The sequence below is a fragment of the Molothrus ater genome, chromosome 18 (genome assembly GCF_012460135.2).
Source record: "Molothrus ater isolate BHLD 08-10-18 breed brown headed cowbird chromosome 18, BPBGC_Mater_1.1, whole genome shotgun sequence".
NCBI lineage: Eukaryota > Metazoa > Chordata > Aves > Passeriformes > Icteridae > Molothrus > Molothrus ater.
The window spans coordinates 10,664,423-10,684,436 of NC_050495.2; the positions used below are offsets into that span (position 1 = coordinate 10,664,423).

The window sequence follows — 20,014 nt, forward strand, 5'->3', positions numbered from 1 at the left end:
AGATTCACACCACTCATCTCAACACCCATAAGCAGAGGAGCTCAGGAATTCAGCAGAAAAATGCCAAAAGCAGTCCTGAGCCCCATCAGACTCCCACCAGGCCTGCTATGCCCTGGACTGAGCCCCTCTCTGCTGACACAGTGGCTAGCAGCTCTCCCTGCTGCCTCCCAAAATGCCCAACAGCTCTAATTGGACCAGTGACTGACAGGCACCCATGGAGGAACAGGGGTTAATGCTTCTTCCCTTTCAAGATGAAGCTGGAACAACATCCTAGGACTGCTGAGGCCTGGCAGTCAGAGTAGATTTAATGGCTTTAGAAAAAAGTAAAAATCTGAAGGGCACAGAGAGTAGCAAGAGCAGAAGGGAGAGTTCCCTCGCTGCTCTGGGGGCAGGAGTGCTTGGAAGTGCTTCAAACAACACACAGGAAAGCAGCCAGCATAGGGCTGTTACTGACCCTGACTGGGAAGAGGCTGAAGCTAAGTTTGCAGGTTAAGCTGTTGCCATTAAATCTCCGAGTTGGATGCAAGTGTCAAGCCCTGCCACACCACCAGGTAGTTGGTCTGAGGACTGACCAGGAAGGCAGAGACACCCATGGATGGGCTGGGTCTGTATAGCACAAATAGTACAGCCTTGCTCCCATCCTGTAACCAGACTCCACCAGCAGGACTCGGGTAAGAAAAGGTGACCTGGGAGCACAAGTGGGCTCCAGGCCGAGGAAGGGGCGAGAAGCAGGCACTCTTCAGGCTCTCGTGTCAGCTTTCCCAGAGCTCAGATTACTCGGGACAAGGTAAGACACACACTGCAGGCTGGAGCCACGGAGGTGAGCATGCAGAGGAGGGGGCCGTCTCCTCTCACATATCTGCAACTCGACGAGTTTACAGCACAGGAAATGCACTGGACAAAAGCTCTCTGTGCTGCAAGGGCCACTGGTAAAAGATGCAGATGCAAAAGAATGGGGTGACTGGAGGCAAGATAGAGAGCAGCTGCGACCTGCATCCCCTGCTGCTTGGACCCCTCCCTAGGCAAGGCAGGAGGCAAATCCTCTGCAATAACCTCTCCTAGGACCAGAAGACAGCTCTCACCTCGGTGTCGGTTGGTTGTCTTGTCAAACATCAGCATCGCATCATCCACCTGCAAAGAGAATGGCTGCAGTCAGATTATTACTGCTGCAACAAGCATCCTCCAACTCAATTGTTCAGAGCTTCCCTGGCTTTCCCAAACCTGAGGGGATCAAGATGAGACATCCTGTCCCCAAGAAGGAAACAGGGTGTGCACACATATGCAGTACACATAAGCTATCACACCAGGCACTTCCTCAAGCCACAACCAGCATGGCCCTGGTCCCCCCCCACCAGCCCGGGGCAGGTGCTGCTGGGCTGAGCCCTTTCGGCCCAGCCCCTGGCAGCAAGCGACCCCAATTGTTTGCCTGCAGCTCCAGCCGGGGGCCAAGGAGCAGGGAGGGCATTGTTCCCAAATCCCAGCCTCAAAGGAGAGGAGAATCAAAGGGGGGCAGAGAAGCAAAGCTGGAGAGAGGGGAGAGGAATAAGGGGCCTCCCAGCGGTGGGGGAAGCGGAGGCCTCAGACAACAGAGCCTGCCTGGGAAAGCTGGGAAGCGCCCCCACCCCCACCCCATGAGGAGCCTTTCCTCTAAGTGAGGTTTCCCACTGCTGGAGGCTGTAATTAGAGCAAATTTACTGCAAGGCCTGAGCAGGGCTGCCTTCCCGGGGGGAGGGGCGGCCAGATCCCATCCCCCAGCCGGCCTGGGGCTGCTCTCCTCCCCGGCACATCACCGCCTGGTGCCACTTTTCCCCCCATCTTCCCGCGAGTGTTGCCTTGTGGAGCCGCATCCACTCCGCAGGTCAGCTCGAGCAGGGTTAAAAAATACACTTCAATCCCCTCCGTGTAAGCCCCAGTGTAAACCTGTCCCACTGACCCATCCCTCCTCTAATACCACTGCCTTAATCCGATTATGAAACTGGACGTGCAAGTGCTCAGGGGAGGTGGCAGCAGTCTCTGGCCAGCAGCTGCCCTGGCCCTCCTCCTTCTCCATGTGAAACAGCCCCTCCCTGAGCAGCAAGCCCTGCACGCCCCCCAACTCTACAGGACTACTCCCTTGCCTTGCCCCAGGAAGAATCTGCACTGCTGCCTCCTCCTGAACAGTCACTGGACAGGGCAGAGCCGTGGCAAAGGCAGCCACGGGCTTTGCCCATGGAGACCCCACAGCCCCAGTCAGGAAGGGAGAGGCTCCTACTCTCAGGCCCCCAGGACACTCAGCCCCACCTCAGGGCCAGGTGAATGGAAGGAGCCCTTACTGATATTTCCAGTACCAACATAAGCAGACAGGGATCATATTTGATGCCCTTGGCATTGTCTAACACATCCACTCCAGGTGACAACAGACAACCTGGCTCCTGCTCATCTCACACACTTACCATCCTGGCTCAGCCTCCTCAGCCAAGTAAACAAACACCTGAGAAACATGCCAAGCATCCAGTCTGGAGCCACAGGGGACATAAGCCTTGACACAGACCCGAAGCAACTCCTCAGCAGCTTCCCAGGACACACAGTTAGGGAGATGGGTGCCGAGAGCAGCTCCTCATGCTGTCATTCCCCATTGCCACTTGCTCCCACATCTGCACCATTTCCCTTCATGGGCACAGCACAACTGTGATGTGCTGGAGGGAGGCAAGACATGGCTTTAAAAAGTTCAACAGGTTTTATTGTCTGGTTTTCCCCATTTTAAAGTCTAGATCCATTCTCCCATGCAGTTCACCAAAAGGCTGGAGAAATAGCTGTTCTCCTCCCCAGTAAACACTGGGAGAAAGCTGTGTCAAAGGCACTCTGAGGTAGTGCCACTCCTAGCTCAGGTAGCTGGAGACCATAAACCCATGACAATGAGATATGGTGAGGAAAAAAAAAAACAAACTAGTGTCAATGAGCACAGGCCCACTGCTGACTTACTCTGCCTGACCAGCCCTCCTCTCTGCAGAGCCTGGGAAGCAGGAGCAGCTGCAAGTGGCACAGCCCACTGCACTTCCACACAAACTCCTGGCACAGCAATATCCCAGGCAATGGCTGGGCACTGCCACAGCACTCAAGCACTCATAGAAAGAAGATGTACAACCATTTCATCCCAAACCATGCTGTATGCTGTGAGGAGAGCTGCAGCCTTCCTCCTCCTGCACTTTTTCCGATGGCTCTGCTTTGAGGTGTACCCAGCACTCCAAAATGTACTTGCCTTGCAAAGACATATTTATTGTAACACATGTACTCTATTTGAAAGCTGTTTCCTGCTAAAAACTAAATCTTATACAGTACATAAGTGTGTGTATGTATATATATATATGTATGTGTTGTGTGTGTGTGTGCGCGCGCGCACAACTCCAGGGCTTCAACTCTGTGTATGACTGTAACTGATATATTTTATTGCCATTAAAACCTACACATGACCATCTTTATGTCTCCTTTCAAGGCAGCCTGTGGGCTCAGTTGGGTGGTCTCAGCACACACCTGTGAGGTAAAGCAGGGCCCAGATCCTGCCTAACCCTGGCTACTGCCATGGATAACTTGGGCAGACCCTAACGCTGAGGCACCACATCCAGCACCCACCAAAGCTCTGCCTGCACCGATTCTACACCCCCACGGGCCGTAAGTGGGCAGCTATTGTGGTGCTGAACCACCGCAATCCCCCACCCCCGCTCTTCCCTCCGCGTTGGGCCTTCCCGGCTGGGCCGCGCCGGGCCCCAACAAAGGCGGCCGCCGGCGGGGCCGTCGCGATGGCAACGCGGCCGCCATGGCAGCTGGGGCCCGGATTAGCGGCTCACAAAGCCGCCCCGCAGCGCTCCGGGCCCGCGGCCTGCCATGGGCTTCGGGAGGGCACCCACCGGGGGCCTCCGGCACCCCAGCATAGGCGAACCGGCATTCCCGAGGGATTCCTCCCCTCGTTCCAGCCCCGCGGCTCTGTGCAGGGGCTTCAGACCCTTCCACCAGGCTGGTGCAGCCCCTCCAGCCTGGCCTTGGACCTGCCCCAGATGGGGCAGCCACAGGTTCTCTGGGCAGCCTGGGCCTCGGCCTCGCCAGCCTCACAGGAACAACTTCATCCTAAGAGCCAATCTAAACCTACTCTCTCTCTCTCTTTTTCAGTTTGAAGCCGTTCCTCCTTGTCCTGGCACTACATGCTCTTGTAAATGATCGTCCCCAGGAACCTGGTGCCTTGAGCTAGAGGAATCAGACAGGATGGCTTGGTCCTCCCTGCTTTCTAGGTCCTAAGTGTTCCTATGCCTTTCCTAAATAAGAAGGTAAAAAAAGAGGAGTGATTTTTTTTTTTTTTTTGCATGCTTTCTGTCTGGGCCAAAATGTATTTTTCAAAAGCATCTATCCTAATTTAAAGTAGGTGGCAAATATGAGACACACTCAGACTTGTGGCCTGAGGGTGACATACAAACCTTCATGCAAAAGCCATCCAGCGGCCTGGACTCCCCTGTCCTCAGAAGCAGAGCATGATCTCCCCCTAAAGCCAACATCCAAACTGAGCTTGCCACTGGATTCTCAACAATTGACTAAAAATCACCACTAGGAACCTGGTACCTTGAGCTTAAGCAATCTGCTGTCTTCTCTCTAGATCCTAAGTGTTCCCGTGCCTTCCCTGGACAGGCAGGACAAAAGAGGAGCAATTTTTGTCCTGCCAGATGCTAAACAACTTTGAGGGCACTTGGAAGAAGAGTGAACAAACAGAGTTCACTCAGAGAAAGCCCTTTCCTCAGAGGGTAAGTTCCCTAAAGAAATACTTTAAAAGGGCATCCTCAACAGTTCCTTTTCACACAGTCCCAATGCAATTCCAGTAGTACTAGACCCAAATTACAGGAAAAAGTCTACCTGAAAAAAACATTCTCTGAGATGAGGATACCATGACTGAAGCTTCAGCACCTCTCACTTAAAGGTACCATAACTACAAATGATCCATCCAGCCTTGGCCAAAATACCTGGGGGTTTTCATTCCACTCTAATATCTTTCAATTTTCCCCATAGCAGATAACTAAGAATGAAATGGGAAGCCAATGACATCCTCATGCAGATTTAATAAAATAATAATTTCCCATGCCAGTTTGATAGGAAATATGGATGCACTTTCACAAAGGCAGATTTTGAAAGTTGGTAGTTTTGAAAGCAAAGGGTTTGTGGAGATGGACATCTTCCACCTGAACTGCAAATAAAAATGTCTGAGCTGGTCCTAGAAGGAATCACAGCAACACATTTGTAGTAAAGTTAGGCAGAAAAATAGTAACTGTTGAGACAGCTTCCATATGGAAAATAGAAACCAAACTATCTAGAAACCACTCAGGCATCCTGTCAAGAGACAGACAGCATTAACAGCCCTGTGAGGTTCTCCCAGCTGCACAAACAGGACAGGCCAATTCCAGGAGAGGATACACGGACAGAGAGGCTGCCTCCAGGGAGCAGGTGTGCTGTGCCTTTCAAACCCTTCTTACCCTGCTCTGCAGACCCACGGGCAGAACTCTGGGAATGAGACTTGGCCAAGGGGACAGAGCCTGCTCCATGCCACAGAGAACAGAACAGACTGTCCAGGTGTCCTTGCCCGCTCTCACACAGGCACCTGGCAAATATCAGGTGAACCCCAGAAGACCTGACTGACCATTACTGCTAGAGTGGTTTTGGCTATGTGCCTACCAGATGCGGAGCACAGAGAACCCTTTGTTCCAGAGGCATTGTTACCACAGGCCAAACTGCCTACTGCCACAAGAGAGGTGATCAGATTCCCCTTCTCCTCCCCTCCCCATCTGTTCATGGCAACCATGTTATGTGTGAGAATTTACATAAATTGCCCTCTGATATGTGGTAGAAAATCCAAAATCCAGTTTGGAAATCCACAGCAGGTTGACAAGTAGCTTTGATCCCTGAAATTTCCAGAGAGCAGCAGATTAAGGATTAATTAATTAACATTCTCCCAATCCAAAGTAAGGAAAATCATGGCCTCTGTAGGCACAGAAACAAGTCTTCCTTAAAGACATTTGCCATCAGTATCTGAAGGTTTTCCCATTAGTCAGCAGGGAAAACTCATTGCGCACACCTAAGTCAACCACCCCATTCTTGTGGCAGGACTACATGAATAGGCATTTGTGACAGACCCTCATCTGATCCAGCACCTCAGATACTGTGATTTTCCCTCATGGCAACAGTAACATCCATCACCCCAGAGAGATATCAGGACCTCTCAGGTCCAGAATTTGGATGAAGTATTACATGGCAGCCTAAAGGTCAGAACCCTCCTCAGACCCCAGATCTTTTTTCTTGTTTGCTTCCAGGGTATTTTTAGAGAGGAGATCTCTCTCTGGGCAAGAGCTGCCTCACAGAGGCTGAGCTTTCATGGCCGACTCATCCACACACAATTACCTCAGGCCCAGTGAGAGATGCAGACTGGTTTTAAGCACTTTCCAAGCACCCTTGGTGCTGCAACTGATTAGTGAGTCATGCAAAGACGTCACTGGGAATGTATTTCCTGCACTGCTGCTTCACCAAATGTAAAAGCACGTTACAAAACCATAAGTTCAAAAACCTGATTCAGGTGCAGGCCCCCATTTCTTCCAGGACCTCTGCACTTCCAGTTTCTGTTAAGATCAGCTTCTCTCCTGATGACAAACAAAAGACCAGCTGCATCAAGTTAGAGCAGAGCTCTGCCTTGCCCAAAACCTCCCAAGATATCAACCAACAGACAATTTTGGAAGAACATAAAGATAAGGCAAGGATATTACCACAGAGCCCAGAACACAACATCCCCATCCAAGCTATTTGTGATTTGGAGATTTTCTGAATTCAAAAAGGTGTCTGTGTATGTTAAAAGGCCTTCCATGAATTTGCCCAATCATTTTGGAGCCTAGGTAAATTTTAGCAACAACCTCCCGCGGCAAAGATTTCATAGTTTAGATATGCTCCATGATAAAATGACTTTATTTGTTCTAAGCCTCCTCCTATCTTGCAATTTATATAACCTTCTCTACCACAAAACTTCATCAGACCAACTCTTGCATTAGAAAGATGATCTGAGTTTTTTCAGTTTTGATTTGAAACAAATAACCTTGCTTACAAGATCAAAGACCCAACAGTCCAAAGAAATTACTCTGATGGACAACTCCTTTTCCTCCCCAAAAATAATACAGAACAACGTGTCCCCACAGGTTGAAGTAGCAAAGCAGGAAGCTGCAACTTGAGCTCCTCTGGCATTCTCATACATGTTGAACTAGACAGAAGACTAGCTGTGCCTGAGGTGGTAGCTGGAAGACACCTTCCTCCTCTCTTTCACTTTCAGGTTTCAGTGAGGGTGGTAGCCTGAGTCTAGAGAAGCTGTTGAAATAATTCCTTTTGCTGTCTAATGATCTTCAACACCATCCAACTTAAGCCAAAGTACTTGGCTACACATACTGTGAATGAAAGTCTTTCCAGGACTTCTGTCCTACAGTTGAAAAAAATAATCTCCTTTAGAAAGCATGTGCATGGCCTGAGCTTGGATCTCAGAGAGATTCAAGTTTTGGAACCAGAGAGGTGTTTCCTAGAGATCCTGCTATGCTCAAAGCCCTCGCAACTGCACCTGACAAACCACAGCCAGCTTGAGATCACTTTTCAGTCTCTCTCTCTCTGTACTAAAAAAAAAACAAAAAAACCAACCCACTTTTGTATTTTCTTTCTCAGGAAAACAGCAGCCCATATATTTTAGTCAGAGTTTTGGAAGGGAAAAAACCCCAAAGTGATTCCTCTTTGAAGCAGAGACACAGTGTATTTGGGATCCTCTTTGAAGCTTCACCTTTTGTGCCTGTTAAAACCAAGTATTTTGATATGAAGAACTAGGGTGGGTGCCAGTCTCTCCCTCTCTTGCTTTATCACTAAGTAATACTCACGGATTTCCTTTTCACACATTTTCACCTTTTTTTTGCCACTTCCATTTTACAAAGGTGAGAGAAGGTTTTGGACACAGCAAGGAAAGAAAACAAAACAAAATAAAAATAAGAGAATAAGCAGAAATGCCAAAATGGAAAAATCACATCTGGGACTTTTGTCTAATGAAATAGAAAACCATTTCCTTTGCAGCCCAACTAAAGTTCCATTTTTTTTCCTGCTAATGGACGTAGGAGGTGTGCTGCATCTGACCTGAGATGCACTGACACCAACCACCTTGGTAGGCTTGTGAGCTGCAGTTCACGGATTTGAACTGGAGAGAACATTAGGATAATCTAATTTGACCTCATCTGTTCTGCAGGCCATAGCACTTCCTCTTGTAATTCCTTCAGCATGTACATGCTTTCTGTCTGGGCTAAACTGTATTTTTCAAAAGCATCTATTCTAATTTAAAGATCTTAAATGGTGGCAAATATGAGACACACTCAGACTTGTGGCCTGAGGGTGACATACAAACCTTCATGCAAAAGCCATCCAGCAGCCTGGACTCCCCTGTCCTCAGAAGCAGAGCATGATCTCCCCCTAAAGCCAACATCCAAACTGAGCTTGCCACTGGATTCTCAACAATTACTAAAAATCACCCCTGGGACCCTGGCACCTTGAGCAATCAAGACAGGATGCTGGTGCTCTCAGCTCTCTCCTCTCTAGATCCTAAGTGTTCCCATGCCTTCCTTGGACAGGCAGGAGGAAAGAGGAGCAATTTCTGTCCTGCCATGTCCTACGTAACTGTGGGGCCACTTCAAAGAGAAGGGAATAGTTACAAAGCTCTTTCCTAATAGGTCCTCTAAAGAAATGCTTTCAAAGAGCATCCTTAACAGTTGCTTTTCACACGGTCCTGATACAATTCCAGAAGCAGTACTGGACCCAAATGACTTGGAAAGTCTTAATGAAAAAACATTTTCTGAGATGAGGATACCATGACTGGAGCTCCAGCACCTCTCACTTAAAGATGCCATAAATCAAAGAGATGAAGACCACTCATGACGTCTGGGACACCCATAAAGATGGGATTCCAGGAGACCTCTGAAATCTGGGAGGCCCCAGCACATCATAAAGAGCCACCAAAAGAGACTGTGCATCAAAATCATGTTTTCCACGAGCAACAGCTGAAACTGAAGGCAACAGGCTTAACCCTACAAACCATATAACAGCACATTCAGAGCTGAGAACTCCAGAGGTGAAGGCCACAAGGTTTTCCTCTGAAATGCACTTTCCCATTGATCCTGCCCATCCAAGCTCTCTACTGTAGAGAATCTCTCAGGAAACAATTCTCCTGGCCATGGGTGAATTATTTGAGGCTTAGTCTGGAAGATGGTTACAGGCCAGGAATGATGCTTTACACAAGAGCTCTGAAGAGTCTCTCATCTGAAGTGCACAGATGAGTCTGAAAATTGCCCTGAAAACAGCGAGTCAATCTGACCAACACTAACATCTCCCCATGGAACCTCCCCAGAGCCAAGGGGGCAACTGCTCCAGCCCCACGCAGACTTGAAGCTCTGGATGTTGTCCAGGACACTGGTTCTTCAGAAATGAATCACTGTGCAGAACTCTCCCTCCTGCCCACTCCAGAAAACCATCTCACACAACCAGTCCTTGCCTGACATCAGAACACCTCTCAGCACACAACCATTAAACAGGAGAAACATAACAGCACCCCAAAAGAGCTGGAAAGGACTGCTCAGACTAGAGCAACTGTAACTGCCTGTAGACTGAGTGCCCTGTGACATGCTTCTTTGAATTAGCAGGGATACAGTCAAGGTTAAAAGGGGATTATGCCAAAGACAATTTGTTTTCCTATCAAACACATCCATCAGCAGCACAGGAGAACTTGCAAGTCCAACAGCCTTCAGACTGCACAGACACATGAACACCACCACCTTTAGTGGTGGCACCCTTGAGGATACCATGTAAAAGCTCTTGGGGACACAACAGAGTTTGCCCATTTCTTATAGAAAATGAAAGCACACAGAGCTACCAACTGGCAAACACGAGGATATCCAACCACTTTCTCTTAGAAGTGAACAGAGTCCCACTTTGCACACCAGGACATGCAAATTTGCCTTCAGAACCTGAATGAAGGTTCTGAGCAGATACTTGTATCAAACTTTCTGCCCAAAAGTTTCAGCAATATGGCAAATCTGGTTACAAAACCCCCTTTCCTTTCACTAATTAGTGTGCCTTAACATGACATCACCCTTTTGCAGGAAATTTCCAAAGAAAATTAATACCAAGCCTTCATCCCCACACTGCAGCTTCCATGGTACCTCCCTCCATGACCATGATTCCATCAGCAACGTTCTGCCTGGGTCATCACCCACCAAACCATGTTCTTCCCTCCTAACTGGGCAGGAAGGTTTCAAGAGCTGCAGAATCCAACACTTCCTGCCCCAAAGAGCAAATCTATGCACAACTCCACTGAACAACAGTGAAACAGTGACAACGTCATGCCCACGGAGGTGACCACACTCGGCACTTGGGTACAATGATCCCCTTCAATTCCTAATCCCATTAAAAATCTTGGGATCCTTCAGTCTAATCCTGCTGATAGCACTCCTGGAGATGCTGACAACCTCCTCAGCTGAAAGGTCACAACTGAACTCCCTTCAATGCTCAGATTTGGTTCAGTCTCACAATTCACACACCTGGCTGTCATGGACCATGGCACAAGTGACTTCCAGCCACAGTAGCCCACCCTTCCCTGAGCCACCACTGGCCACAGAAGAGCCAGACCAACACAAGGGACAGCCTCAGTGCCAAACTTTCTTCAACCATACAACACTTACACCACCACTTGCCCAAGACTCAGCAGAAGTTTCAGGACCAAAAGACTTATTTTTAATAAAGGATTAATGAAAAATAAATCACAAGGTTTTGAGTTAGAAACAGGCCAAAATCAGAGGTTTGATAAGGCAGCCACTCTGTTAGGAGCTACAAACCTTCCTCCAGCATTTGAACAAACTGCAAATCTGTGAGCCACAAGAGGCTTCTGGATAGGAAAAATTTCCCATAGCTGAGCTCCCAGCAACTCTGGGAACAAGGATAAACTCTGTTTCAAATCACCACAGGGCAGGAGTCACTGGCTGTAGCCCCTACAAGGACATTACAGCCAGCCAGCATCTGTAACTGACCTTTAATCTACTTAACCCTTGCAAAAGACTCAAGCTTCTAATCCCGCCCCCACAAAAGTTCAGAAAACTCCTTTTGCCCCAGAAGCAACAGCTTTGATCCAACATCACTCAAGAGACTTACCTTTCCAAACTGCTCGAAATATTGTTTCACATCCTCCACAGTAGTGTTCACAGACAGACCACCCACAAATATCTTCTTCGTTCGGGTCACCATCTGGAAAAGGGAAGGACAGGAATTCACCAAATAAACCCAGAGCGAGCAGAGAACAAGACTCAAAAGGCCACTAACTCCCCTCTGCTGCTGGGAAGTGCTTTTCCCTTTGCTGCAGGGCTTCCAACTTCTTGAAGCCCTCTGGCCAAACAGCTGGCAGATCTGTCCCACACCAGATTCATGCTCTTGTCTTCACAGAGCCCACCACACGTGCCAGCACCCAGCCACCACCCTCTCCTCGTCAGACAATTACCAGCCTCCTCCCTCACCAGCCTGCCACCACTCCCTTGGCACTGTGACACCACCCCAAATGTGTGGGGCACAGCTGTCCCTTCCCCAGCCCTACCACTTTGCACAGCCAGCCTCTTCCAGGCAGCCCCAGAGGTGCCTGCTCTGCTCCCAGGGTGACAGGAAGCCATCACAGGCAGGTTCCCCAGGCTTTGCCCTCCCACCCCACAAATTGCACAGCCTTCCAATCTGAAATGGAATAAGCCTCATTTCACTACCATTCTCCAGGCACTTCAGTGGAGCCCAGTCAATGCCCAGTTAAAATGCTTTTGCCTCTACAAATGTAAAGACAAGATGCCTCTGCCACTTGTCACTGATACTGCTGGGACAAGGAAGAAAACTAACTACCCTGAGAGGGGCCATGGCTGCCAGGCTGAGGCACACCGACATCCTTTGAACCAGCTCTCCAGCTGCATCCTCCCCTTAGCTGCTTGGCTACACCCCTGCTCTCAGAGGAACACATGGTCCTAATTACCCCAAGGAGCATAGGGCTAATCCGCAGCAATTCCCTGCCTTGGAGAGCAGCCCGTTCTAACACTAAAGCACCTTCTGTCACCAAACTGCTTAATGGAATTAACCCAATTCCTACCATGTGCTTCCTGGCTCCAGTTACTTGGGATACCTGCTCACCAATTGTTCTCAGTGCCTGAACCCCTTACTTCCCTCCTACCACCAGTCTCCTCTTTCCTCTCTGCTTCTCAGCACAGCTTCTCCTCAGCTCTTTCACCCCTAACAGCACTTGGAACACAGACTCTAAACTTTAAAAGTCACATCCAAGAGCCAAGTTAAAGGAAGACCTAAAGTCTAAAGGCAGTCCCCAGCATCCTGCTGGCTCCTCAGCTAAAAGTTTCTAGATGCACACCTGGAAAAAGTTCCTGCCACTGTGCATTTTAATGCCAGAGCCTCTTGTAGGTAAGATCCAACACCAAACTCCTTTAGCCTTTTCCAGTGCTGAAGCACACAAGGGCATTTCACAAGTGAAATCCTTCTCCCCTTCCCTGCCATACACCTATTCATCACACACAGGTGCACATACACACAACACTCTTCCACTGTGTCACATCACAGCATGGAGCTGTTCCATATCTCCAAGGGCCTGCAACTTCCAACCATTGTCTGCAACCTTGGAAGGACTAAGGTCACCCTGGGCAGCATTTAATCCACCAGCTCTATCTAGTGCATCCTGAAGTACAACCAAGGGGCCTCCTGGTTCCTTCAGTGCCATGCAAACTCCCAGCACTGTGCTCCAGGTGAGTCCTGAGCAAACCCCAGCGAGCACCTCTGTTGCATGCATTGCCACTTTGCACAGAAGGACAAGGTTCATCACCACAAATTTTGCCCCTTGTGGCACAAGGGCTGCCCACAGTGCTTACCTTGGGCTGTGCTCGGCGAGGGAACGCTACCTTCGGGTCAATCTGAAAGAGATGTGGGGAAGAACAGGTGAACACATTTTTCCTGCCTATTTACAGACACACGGTTTCCTCCATGTGTGCAGCTGTCTCTGCCCATGTGGCACCTTGCAAAAAACTCAAAGAATCTACCTGAGGCTCATAAAATGAAGCTGGCTGCAGACATCTTTCCCTCTTGGTAAGGTGTAACCCAGGAAGACTACAAGTCCCAGCATGCAGTGGTCCATCTCCAGCTGAGCACTGGGCAGATGCACTGAGAGCCCATCACATGCTGGGATTAACAGGCTGGGCTGCACCCTCCCGCTTGGCCAGCCCCTGGGTGCCTTGCATCACCAGCCTCATATTAAAAGTGATTTCTTTTGCCTTTTTTGCTCTCACCCTTCACTCTTCCTACAACTACAAAGTTCATCTGGGTAGTAAGAAGACAGAAAAGAAGCAGCACACAAACCCCCAAACATTTCATCCCTTCAAACACAGAATGAAGGGCAGACAAAAAGAAGCAATAAAAGAGCAGACAGGATGGCACAAATTAACCCGAGGAGCCCAGGCCAGGCGGCTGCGGAGGCTGCGGCCGCAGGGATCGTGCTGCCCCTCTCCCCAGGCCGCGCTGCACACAAAGCCACGATGCCTCCCTCCCTCTCTCCCTCCCTCCCTCGGCGGGCTGAGCCTCCATTGTGCCTGTTCAGCTTCCCTATAAACCTGCTGCTGGCCGGAGCAGCCGGGCCCGCGCCGCCATCCAGGTGCCGCGTGTTCTGCCGGGTTCAGCACGGATGAGTGCCTGCCTACATCAGCCTCACACCACCACCAGCACCACCACAAAAGCTGGGACAACACCAATGCAGCTGCAAGCCAAACACCCACAAAGCCTTCTCTCCTCCTCAGCCACCACTTCTTTCTTTATAGCCCATTTTTACAGTAACTCCTGTAAAGTTACATCACATCGGGGATGATCCAGACCTACAAATCAGCTTACAAAGACCTGTGGTAAAGGCAGGTTTGGCTCATCCCCACACTTGGACAGGCTGCAGCTGGGAGGGCAGCCTGGAGCATTGTCCCATCAGCCCAGCAGCTCCAACAGCCCAAAAGGAAGCTGTGTTTCTCCAGCTCCTCTCAGTGCTTTGTTCAGCTTTCCAGCCTGGCTGCCCTCCCGTCCCGCATCCTTTTACTTGACTCAGAGCCCCGGAGCTTGGCCCCCCTGTGCCCTTCCACCAGCTCCTCTCACTGCCTTCCCCACCTCCATCCTGACTCACAGCTTACAACATAAATAAACTCAGCACGTAGGTAAACACAGGCAAAACTGAAGAGCACAAATAAATTCAAAAATAAACCTTGCTCCCCAAGCTCCAAGCGCCGGCAGATTAGCATACCCTCCAGTGCCTCCCTGGGGCATCGGAACCATCCAGGCCCTCCCCTCCCCAGGCACATCCCCCCCCTCCCCACTGCTTCCTGGCTAGTGCAGACACCCACAGCGAATTCTGAGGACAGGGGACGGCAGGAGACCAGGAGGTTGATGGCAGATAATAAGCAAAAACAATAATCTACTGTCTTTTACTTCTCAGCCAGTGTCATTCAGCTCCTGCCAATAAGATGCTTTCATACTCAGCAATGCTAAGCTCAGCCTCATTTTCTCATTACCCTGAGTGTGATCAACTGGGCAGAGATAACGTGTCCTCCTGGCTGGAGAGAGCAGGCAGTCATTTCACAAATTCTTCTGCACAACCAGCTATTGTTGCAGGTAGAGGGAGGCTGGGGTGACTGATTGCAGGCGCAGCCCTGGGAACACGCAGAGGGGAGCGAGTTCGGTGCCGGACTCAAGTTACTCAAACTGGACTGCTCCTTGGCTGCTGGAGTCTTTCCTAATTAAAGCAAAGGCACCGGTACCTTATTCCCTCATTTCTGGTGTTAAAACAAATAGCCCTGGAGGAGTTGTGTTTCAGTGTCACCCACTGACGTAATGGATCCTTTTTACAAACCCAGATAGAAATCTGCTAAGAGCATTCAGAACTGCTCAGATTGTATCCAAAAAACAAAACCCCAGATCAAGCTGCAGTGAATGGAAGTCACCTGAGCTCAAACTGCTTCCAGTTCACCCCACAAGACTTTGGTAATGAGGAATCCCACTGAAGTTGCAGGTGTACTAACAGGCCAGCCAGGTCCCTAGTAATACTCTTCAGGCCACCTAGAGCCTCATTTCATAGCTCAGATCTCGTAAATGCTGTGTTAGCCTAGCTGGTACCAGTGTCCCAAAGCACAGGGAAGGCTGGGAAGGACCTGCCAGACATCAGGACCGGGTTTGTTCTTTCATTGTACCGCTGTCACTACCTCTGCCCTGCTGGTCGGCACTGCATGGGAGCTGCAGATCACTCCCTCCACCACAAAAGACAAACCCAGCAAAAACTCAACAACAGCAACAAAGAAACAACGGGATGATCCAGCACTGCCAAGTGCTCTTCCCAGAGCGCAGAAAGAAGCAGCTCAAGGCAGCGGCCAGCTGCAGCTTTACAAAGTCACGCAAATCTTTTACCTTGAGACTGTAAAGCCAATTCTCATATCAAGTATTTTCAGAAATAACCCTGTAGTCTGCTATCTAGCTTACAAACAAAGAGGAGTCTGAAAAGAACAAGGCTGCCCCGAAGAATTGGGCCAAGCGCCTTCATTAGGGTAGGAAGAATCAGAAGACAATGAAGCAACAAGTTGAGAAGACACTGTCTATCAAATGCTGTTTGCCAGGAGACACCAAGCCCCATGAGAAGGCTGTCTTTACAGGACACCAGGCCTTTTCCTGCAAAGTTTCATAAAACTCTAAATTAAGATTTAGATAAGTTTGTGTCATTTAACCCATGACTCACAGCAAAGCCTTTCACCTCAGCAGGGAAAAGGCATATGGAGGTTCCATGTGCTCCCATAAGATCAACCTCTCACAAGGCAAAACACCCTAAATCATCTGACCCAGATGAAAACTGCACCAAACAAAAAATAAGAATGAAGGGGGAAGAGGACCAAAGTTCCTAACAAAGAAGGCCCTGGTGAAAACTGTCCCTATTCTCTGTGCCTGCCGGCGGGGCGAGCGGAGCAGATGCAGCAGGGAATTTCAATGGCCACGAGGCCCTTCTGTTCTCCTGCAGCGCCCACCGTCCCTCCCTGCCCGCCTGGGCTGCACCCGGGGCCGCACAGCGCCTTCGCACAGCCCGGCAGCGGCAGCCTGGGGAGGAGAATGGACAACATGGATTTCAGCTCACTCCCAGCCCTGAAACACTTCCAGGATTAGTGCTACAACCGACATCCATCACTTGCCTTTTCAAGAGGGGTCTATGCCAGCCCACAGACTCATGACAGGACTAGCTGATCAGAGACTGTGTTTACACAGGCTAGTGAGAAAAAAAAAGAGAGAGAAAAAAGAAAACCCTGGGCCCTCCTCAAAAGACATTACTGTAAACCCACCCCCCAGAGCAAAATTCACATCACTCCTGGAAGGAGGAGGGCCGGGAGTCCTGGGGACCAAGCCTCAGCCAGGAAGGCTGGGGTGGGCTTAACCAGGAGCTCCCATGGGGTAGAAGGACCTGTGCACATCAAAGGGAGCGATCCAGGCAGTTAAACAGGAACAGACATAAATCTTGCTGCAACTCATGCCGTAAACCCTAAGAAAGAGGGTCTCGCTCTCCCGCCCTCTCCTTCTGCCAAGATAAAGACTAGGACGCCTGGGCCACGCACTGCAAGAAATAAAACTCTGCAGCTGGACTCCTCAGCAGCCCTTGCCTGGAGCCAGAATATGCCCCCTCACCATGCCATCCCCTTGCAGCCCCCGCCACTCCCCCATCCCTACCCTCACCTTCACCCCAGGGCAGCAATAAGGAAAAGGAATTCAGGGGAAGGCAAGTCACTGAAACTAAAGAGAAGGGACCTCCCACTCAGACATCTCACCCCCACCCCTCAAAACAGTCTGCACATCTCCTGAGCACCACAGATCCACAAGGCAGGACCCACCACCTTACGCCACTAGTCCAGTGAGCCACCAAATCTTTCTGCTGGCCCACCTGGGGGTCCTCATCACCCAAACTTGCAAAGTGAGGGCTGGAGCCACAGCCGCTCCAAGAAGCTGGTGGTAGCCCACACGGGCAGACACTGGCCACACTTGGAGACAATAATGTCCTGAACCTCCGTGACCAATACAAAAACTTCACCTGGGGAGACCACAAGAGAGTCTCTGGGGTGCACAGAATGAGGGCTCTCTGCCGGGAAGGGGGTATGCACAGGCCACCATGGCCAGGGAAGCAGGGCCTGGGCGCTGGGGAACAGCACCCCTGAGGAGGGATCAGTGCTCAGCAGCACACAGGATGAAAGGGCGGCTTCCCTCTCTCGGAACGCAGCCATGTCTTATTTCCTGGGGCAAATCCTCATCCCAAACGTGTTCAGGTGTCCCAGCTTCGAGAGAGCTACAGTCACTGTCGGGATGGGCCTTGAGATGGGCCTTACAACCAACGAGCAAGAAGAAAACCATCACCAGGATCCACAGACCCACACCAGGAATCGGCACACGGTGAGCCCTGTGCTCGGGCGGCAGCTAGGCTACCCGCCGGCAAGTGGGACAGAGAAGGGAACGATCGATCCGTATCAGGAATCAATAGTTTACAACCTCTAACTGGAAATCAAACACTACAATCGACGGCTGCTCCGAGCACAGCCGTTCCACCGGTAAATGCACCCCTGAGATGAGAGAAGTCATCTCACCGTCTTGGAGTCCAGTTCATGTCTGGATTGGGCCAGGACCTTGTCGACGCCAGCCTGGTCCATGAACGTGACGAACCCGAAGCCCCTGAGCCCCGCAGCCCGGGCAGGAGAGGGGATGCGGAGAGAAGAGAGAAAGTTGGTTAAAGTGGCGGTCGGGCCGCGGCGGGGGCGAAGGGAGGCGCGGGCCCGGCCTCTCACCTGGATCTCTTTGTCAGCGGGTCCCGCATCACCAGGCACTCCTTCACCTCGCCGAACTGGCTGAAGTACTCCCGCAAGCCCTCTGCAAGTACAGCACCCACCGTGGGTGTCCCGTCCCGTCCCGGCCTCGCCGCACCCCCCCCCCCGGCTCAGCCCCAGCTCCGCCACCCCCGGCCCCGGCGGCAGGTGCGGGGCCCCGCGACGCTCACCTTGCGTGGTCTGCCAGCTCAGTCCCCCGATGAACATTTTGCTGCGGGAGGAAGGGGAGAGCCGTGAGCGGGGCCGCGCCGGGGGGCCGCGGCACCCCGCGGGGGTGGCGGCAGCGGCGGCGGGGCCGCGCGGGGAGGGGAGGGCGCGGATCGGCCATGTTGGCAGCGGCACCGCCGCCGCCGCTGCCTCCACCGCCGCCGCGCCTGCCCGGGCCGGGCGGCCGGGGCCGGGGGAGGGGGCGGCCGCGGCCGGACCGGGGGGGGCGGTGGGGGTGGCCGGTGGCGGCCGCTGTGGAGGTACCAGGGGTCGTGCGGGGAGTCCGGGGAGGCGAGGCCGGGCTGGCTGCCGTCTGTCTCCATTCGGACCTCTTCTCCCTGCGAGGAGCGGCGCCGCACTCCCGGGGCAGATGAGCGCTGGAAAAGGGGCCGGACGGACAGGCCATGCTGCCCCCTCCCCCGACCCCTCTCCGCCGGGCGGGGAGGGAGCGAGGGAGGAGGGCCCGGCGGGCACAACCTGCCCGGCTCCTCCCACCCCCGCCGGCCCGCCGGCCGCCCTGCGCATAAAACCCGCCGGCGGCACGGGGGCCGAGTGCCGGGAGCTGCGCCCGCACCGCGCTGGGGGAGAGCGCCCGGCTCCGGGCTCGGCGGCGGCAGGAGCAGCCCCGGAGCTTGCAGCCGCTTTGTCCCTGGCCGCGCTGCCCGCACCTGCCCCGGGGCGGTGGACAAAGGGCGACGGAGCCAGGCCCGGCCCGGTGCGCTCGGGCTCGCTGCGGCGGACCCCGGAGACCCCGGCCCTGTTCCTCCCGGTGTTTCGCCGCCGCCGAGGGCGCTTCCAGGTCGGGACCAGGACTGCCCTGCTCACCCCGGGATCCCGACCGGGCCGCGGGGAGCCGAGGCGCCTTCTCAGAGCCCTGGTACCTCCGTGTCCCCTGGCAGCCTACGGGGACCCTGCAGGGGTCAGGGGCTTCCCGGCCTCGCTGCTCGCTGCCCCGCACGGCAGTGCCCAGGCTGCAGGACCCGGGGCAGAGCTGCTGCCGGGCACCGCGGAGCCCCGTAGAGCCCCGCAGCACCAGGTATGCACAGCCCGGCCGCTCTTCTCTGCCTGCGGCTCACTGGGAAGGGGGTAGGCTGGTCCCCAAGGCACCGCGCAGTTTCTTACTCATTCAGGCTGACAGACTCGTGCCGAGCTCCATTCGAGTTCCACTGCCACACAAGTTCATTCACATGCTGCTTCTCGAGCAGGTCTGTGCACTCTGCCTCTGCTCTTGGGCAACCTAGCCCGGGTGGCTGGAGGAGCTCAGCAAGGAACAAATGAAATACCTGTAAAGTTGGAGTCAAGAGGAGAGCTGAAACTTTGCCTGACTGTACCAAGCATCTTTCTGGGAGAAGGCATTTGTTTGCATCTGTGGCAAATCAGAACAGAGCAGTGCTCAAAACTTCTGGTGTCAGTGCTGTGACCCCTTCTCATGTCAAGAGGGTATCACTGGATTCCAGGCATAAGCTACTGTGATGCCAAATACTTCCCACAGGCATCCCTGGCTCTGCTCCTTCCAGCATGGGTCCACCCTGTACCCTCTCACTGCCTAAAGCAAGGTATTGACAGCTCAGGTCAGTGCCATCCTCATTTGACCTTTCTTCCCCTTCTCTCATGACTGTTCTTCCACGTCCCAGTACACATCCTCTCCTTCCTGGAGAGGAACCACTACACCTTTGTTATAACAATACTTTGCTACAGTATCTTTTGTTAGATGGGCTGCAACTCTGAGTAAATTTATCCTCTGCCCATTAGCTCTGCCAAACCACCATTTGCCCAACCCCATTTCCTGAGCTGGTTCAGGATCCTGTCCTGTGTCCTGGCCCTGTGCTTGGGCACAG

The 20,014-nt window shown here is 52.2% G+C and overlaps 1 protein-coding gene across 2 annotated transcripts in view; it reads right to left on the bottom strand.

Moving 5' to 3' along the window:
• Window positions 1-18,652, bottom strand: part of MSI1 (musashi RNA binding protein 1) — a 30,251-nt gene extending 11,599 nt beyond the window's left edge. Inside the window, exons 1-7 of one of the 2 annotated variants that reach the window (XM_036393244.2) lie at window positions 18,441-18,652; window positions 18,140-18,180; window positions 17,931-18,012; window positions 17,733-17,817; window positions 12,969-13,010; window positions 11,218-11,310; window positions 1,083-1,131 (exon numbers count right to left, since the gene is read on the bottom strand). In XM_036393244.2, the coding sequence (XP_036249137.1) occupies window positions 1,083-1,131; window positions 11,218-11,310; window positions 12,969-13,010; window positions 17,733-17,817; window positions 17,931-18,012; window positions 18,140-18,180; window positions 18,441-18,499 (451 nt within the window). In that variant the 5' untranslated portion in view covers window positions 18,500-18,652. The remainder of the gene's footprint in view (window positions 1-1,082; window positions 1,132-11,217; window positions 11,311-12,968; window positions 13,011-17,732; window positions 17,818-17,930; window positions 18,013-18,139; window positions 18,181-18,440) is intronic. The other variant, XM_036393243.2, reaches the window with a different exon arrangement.
• Between the last annotated feature and the right edge of the window lie 1,362 nt (window positions 18,653-20,014).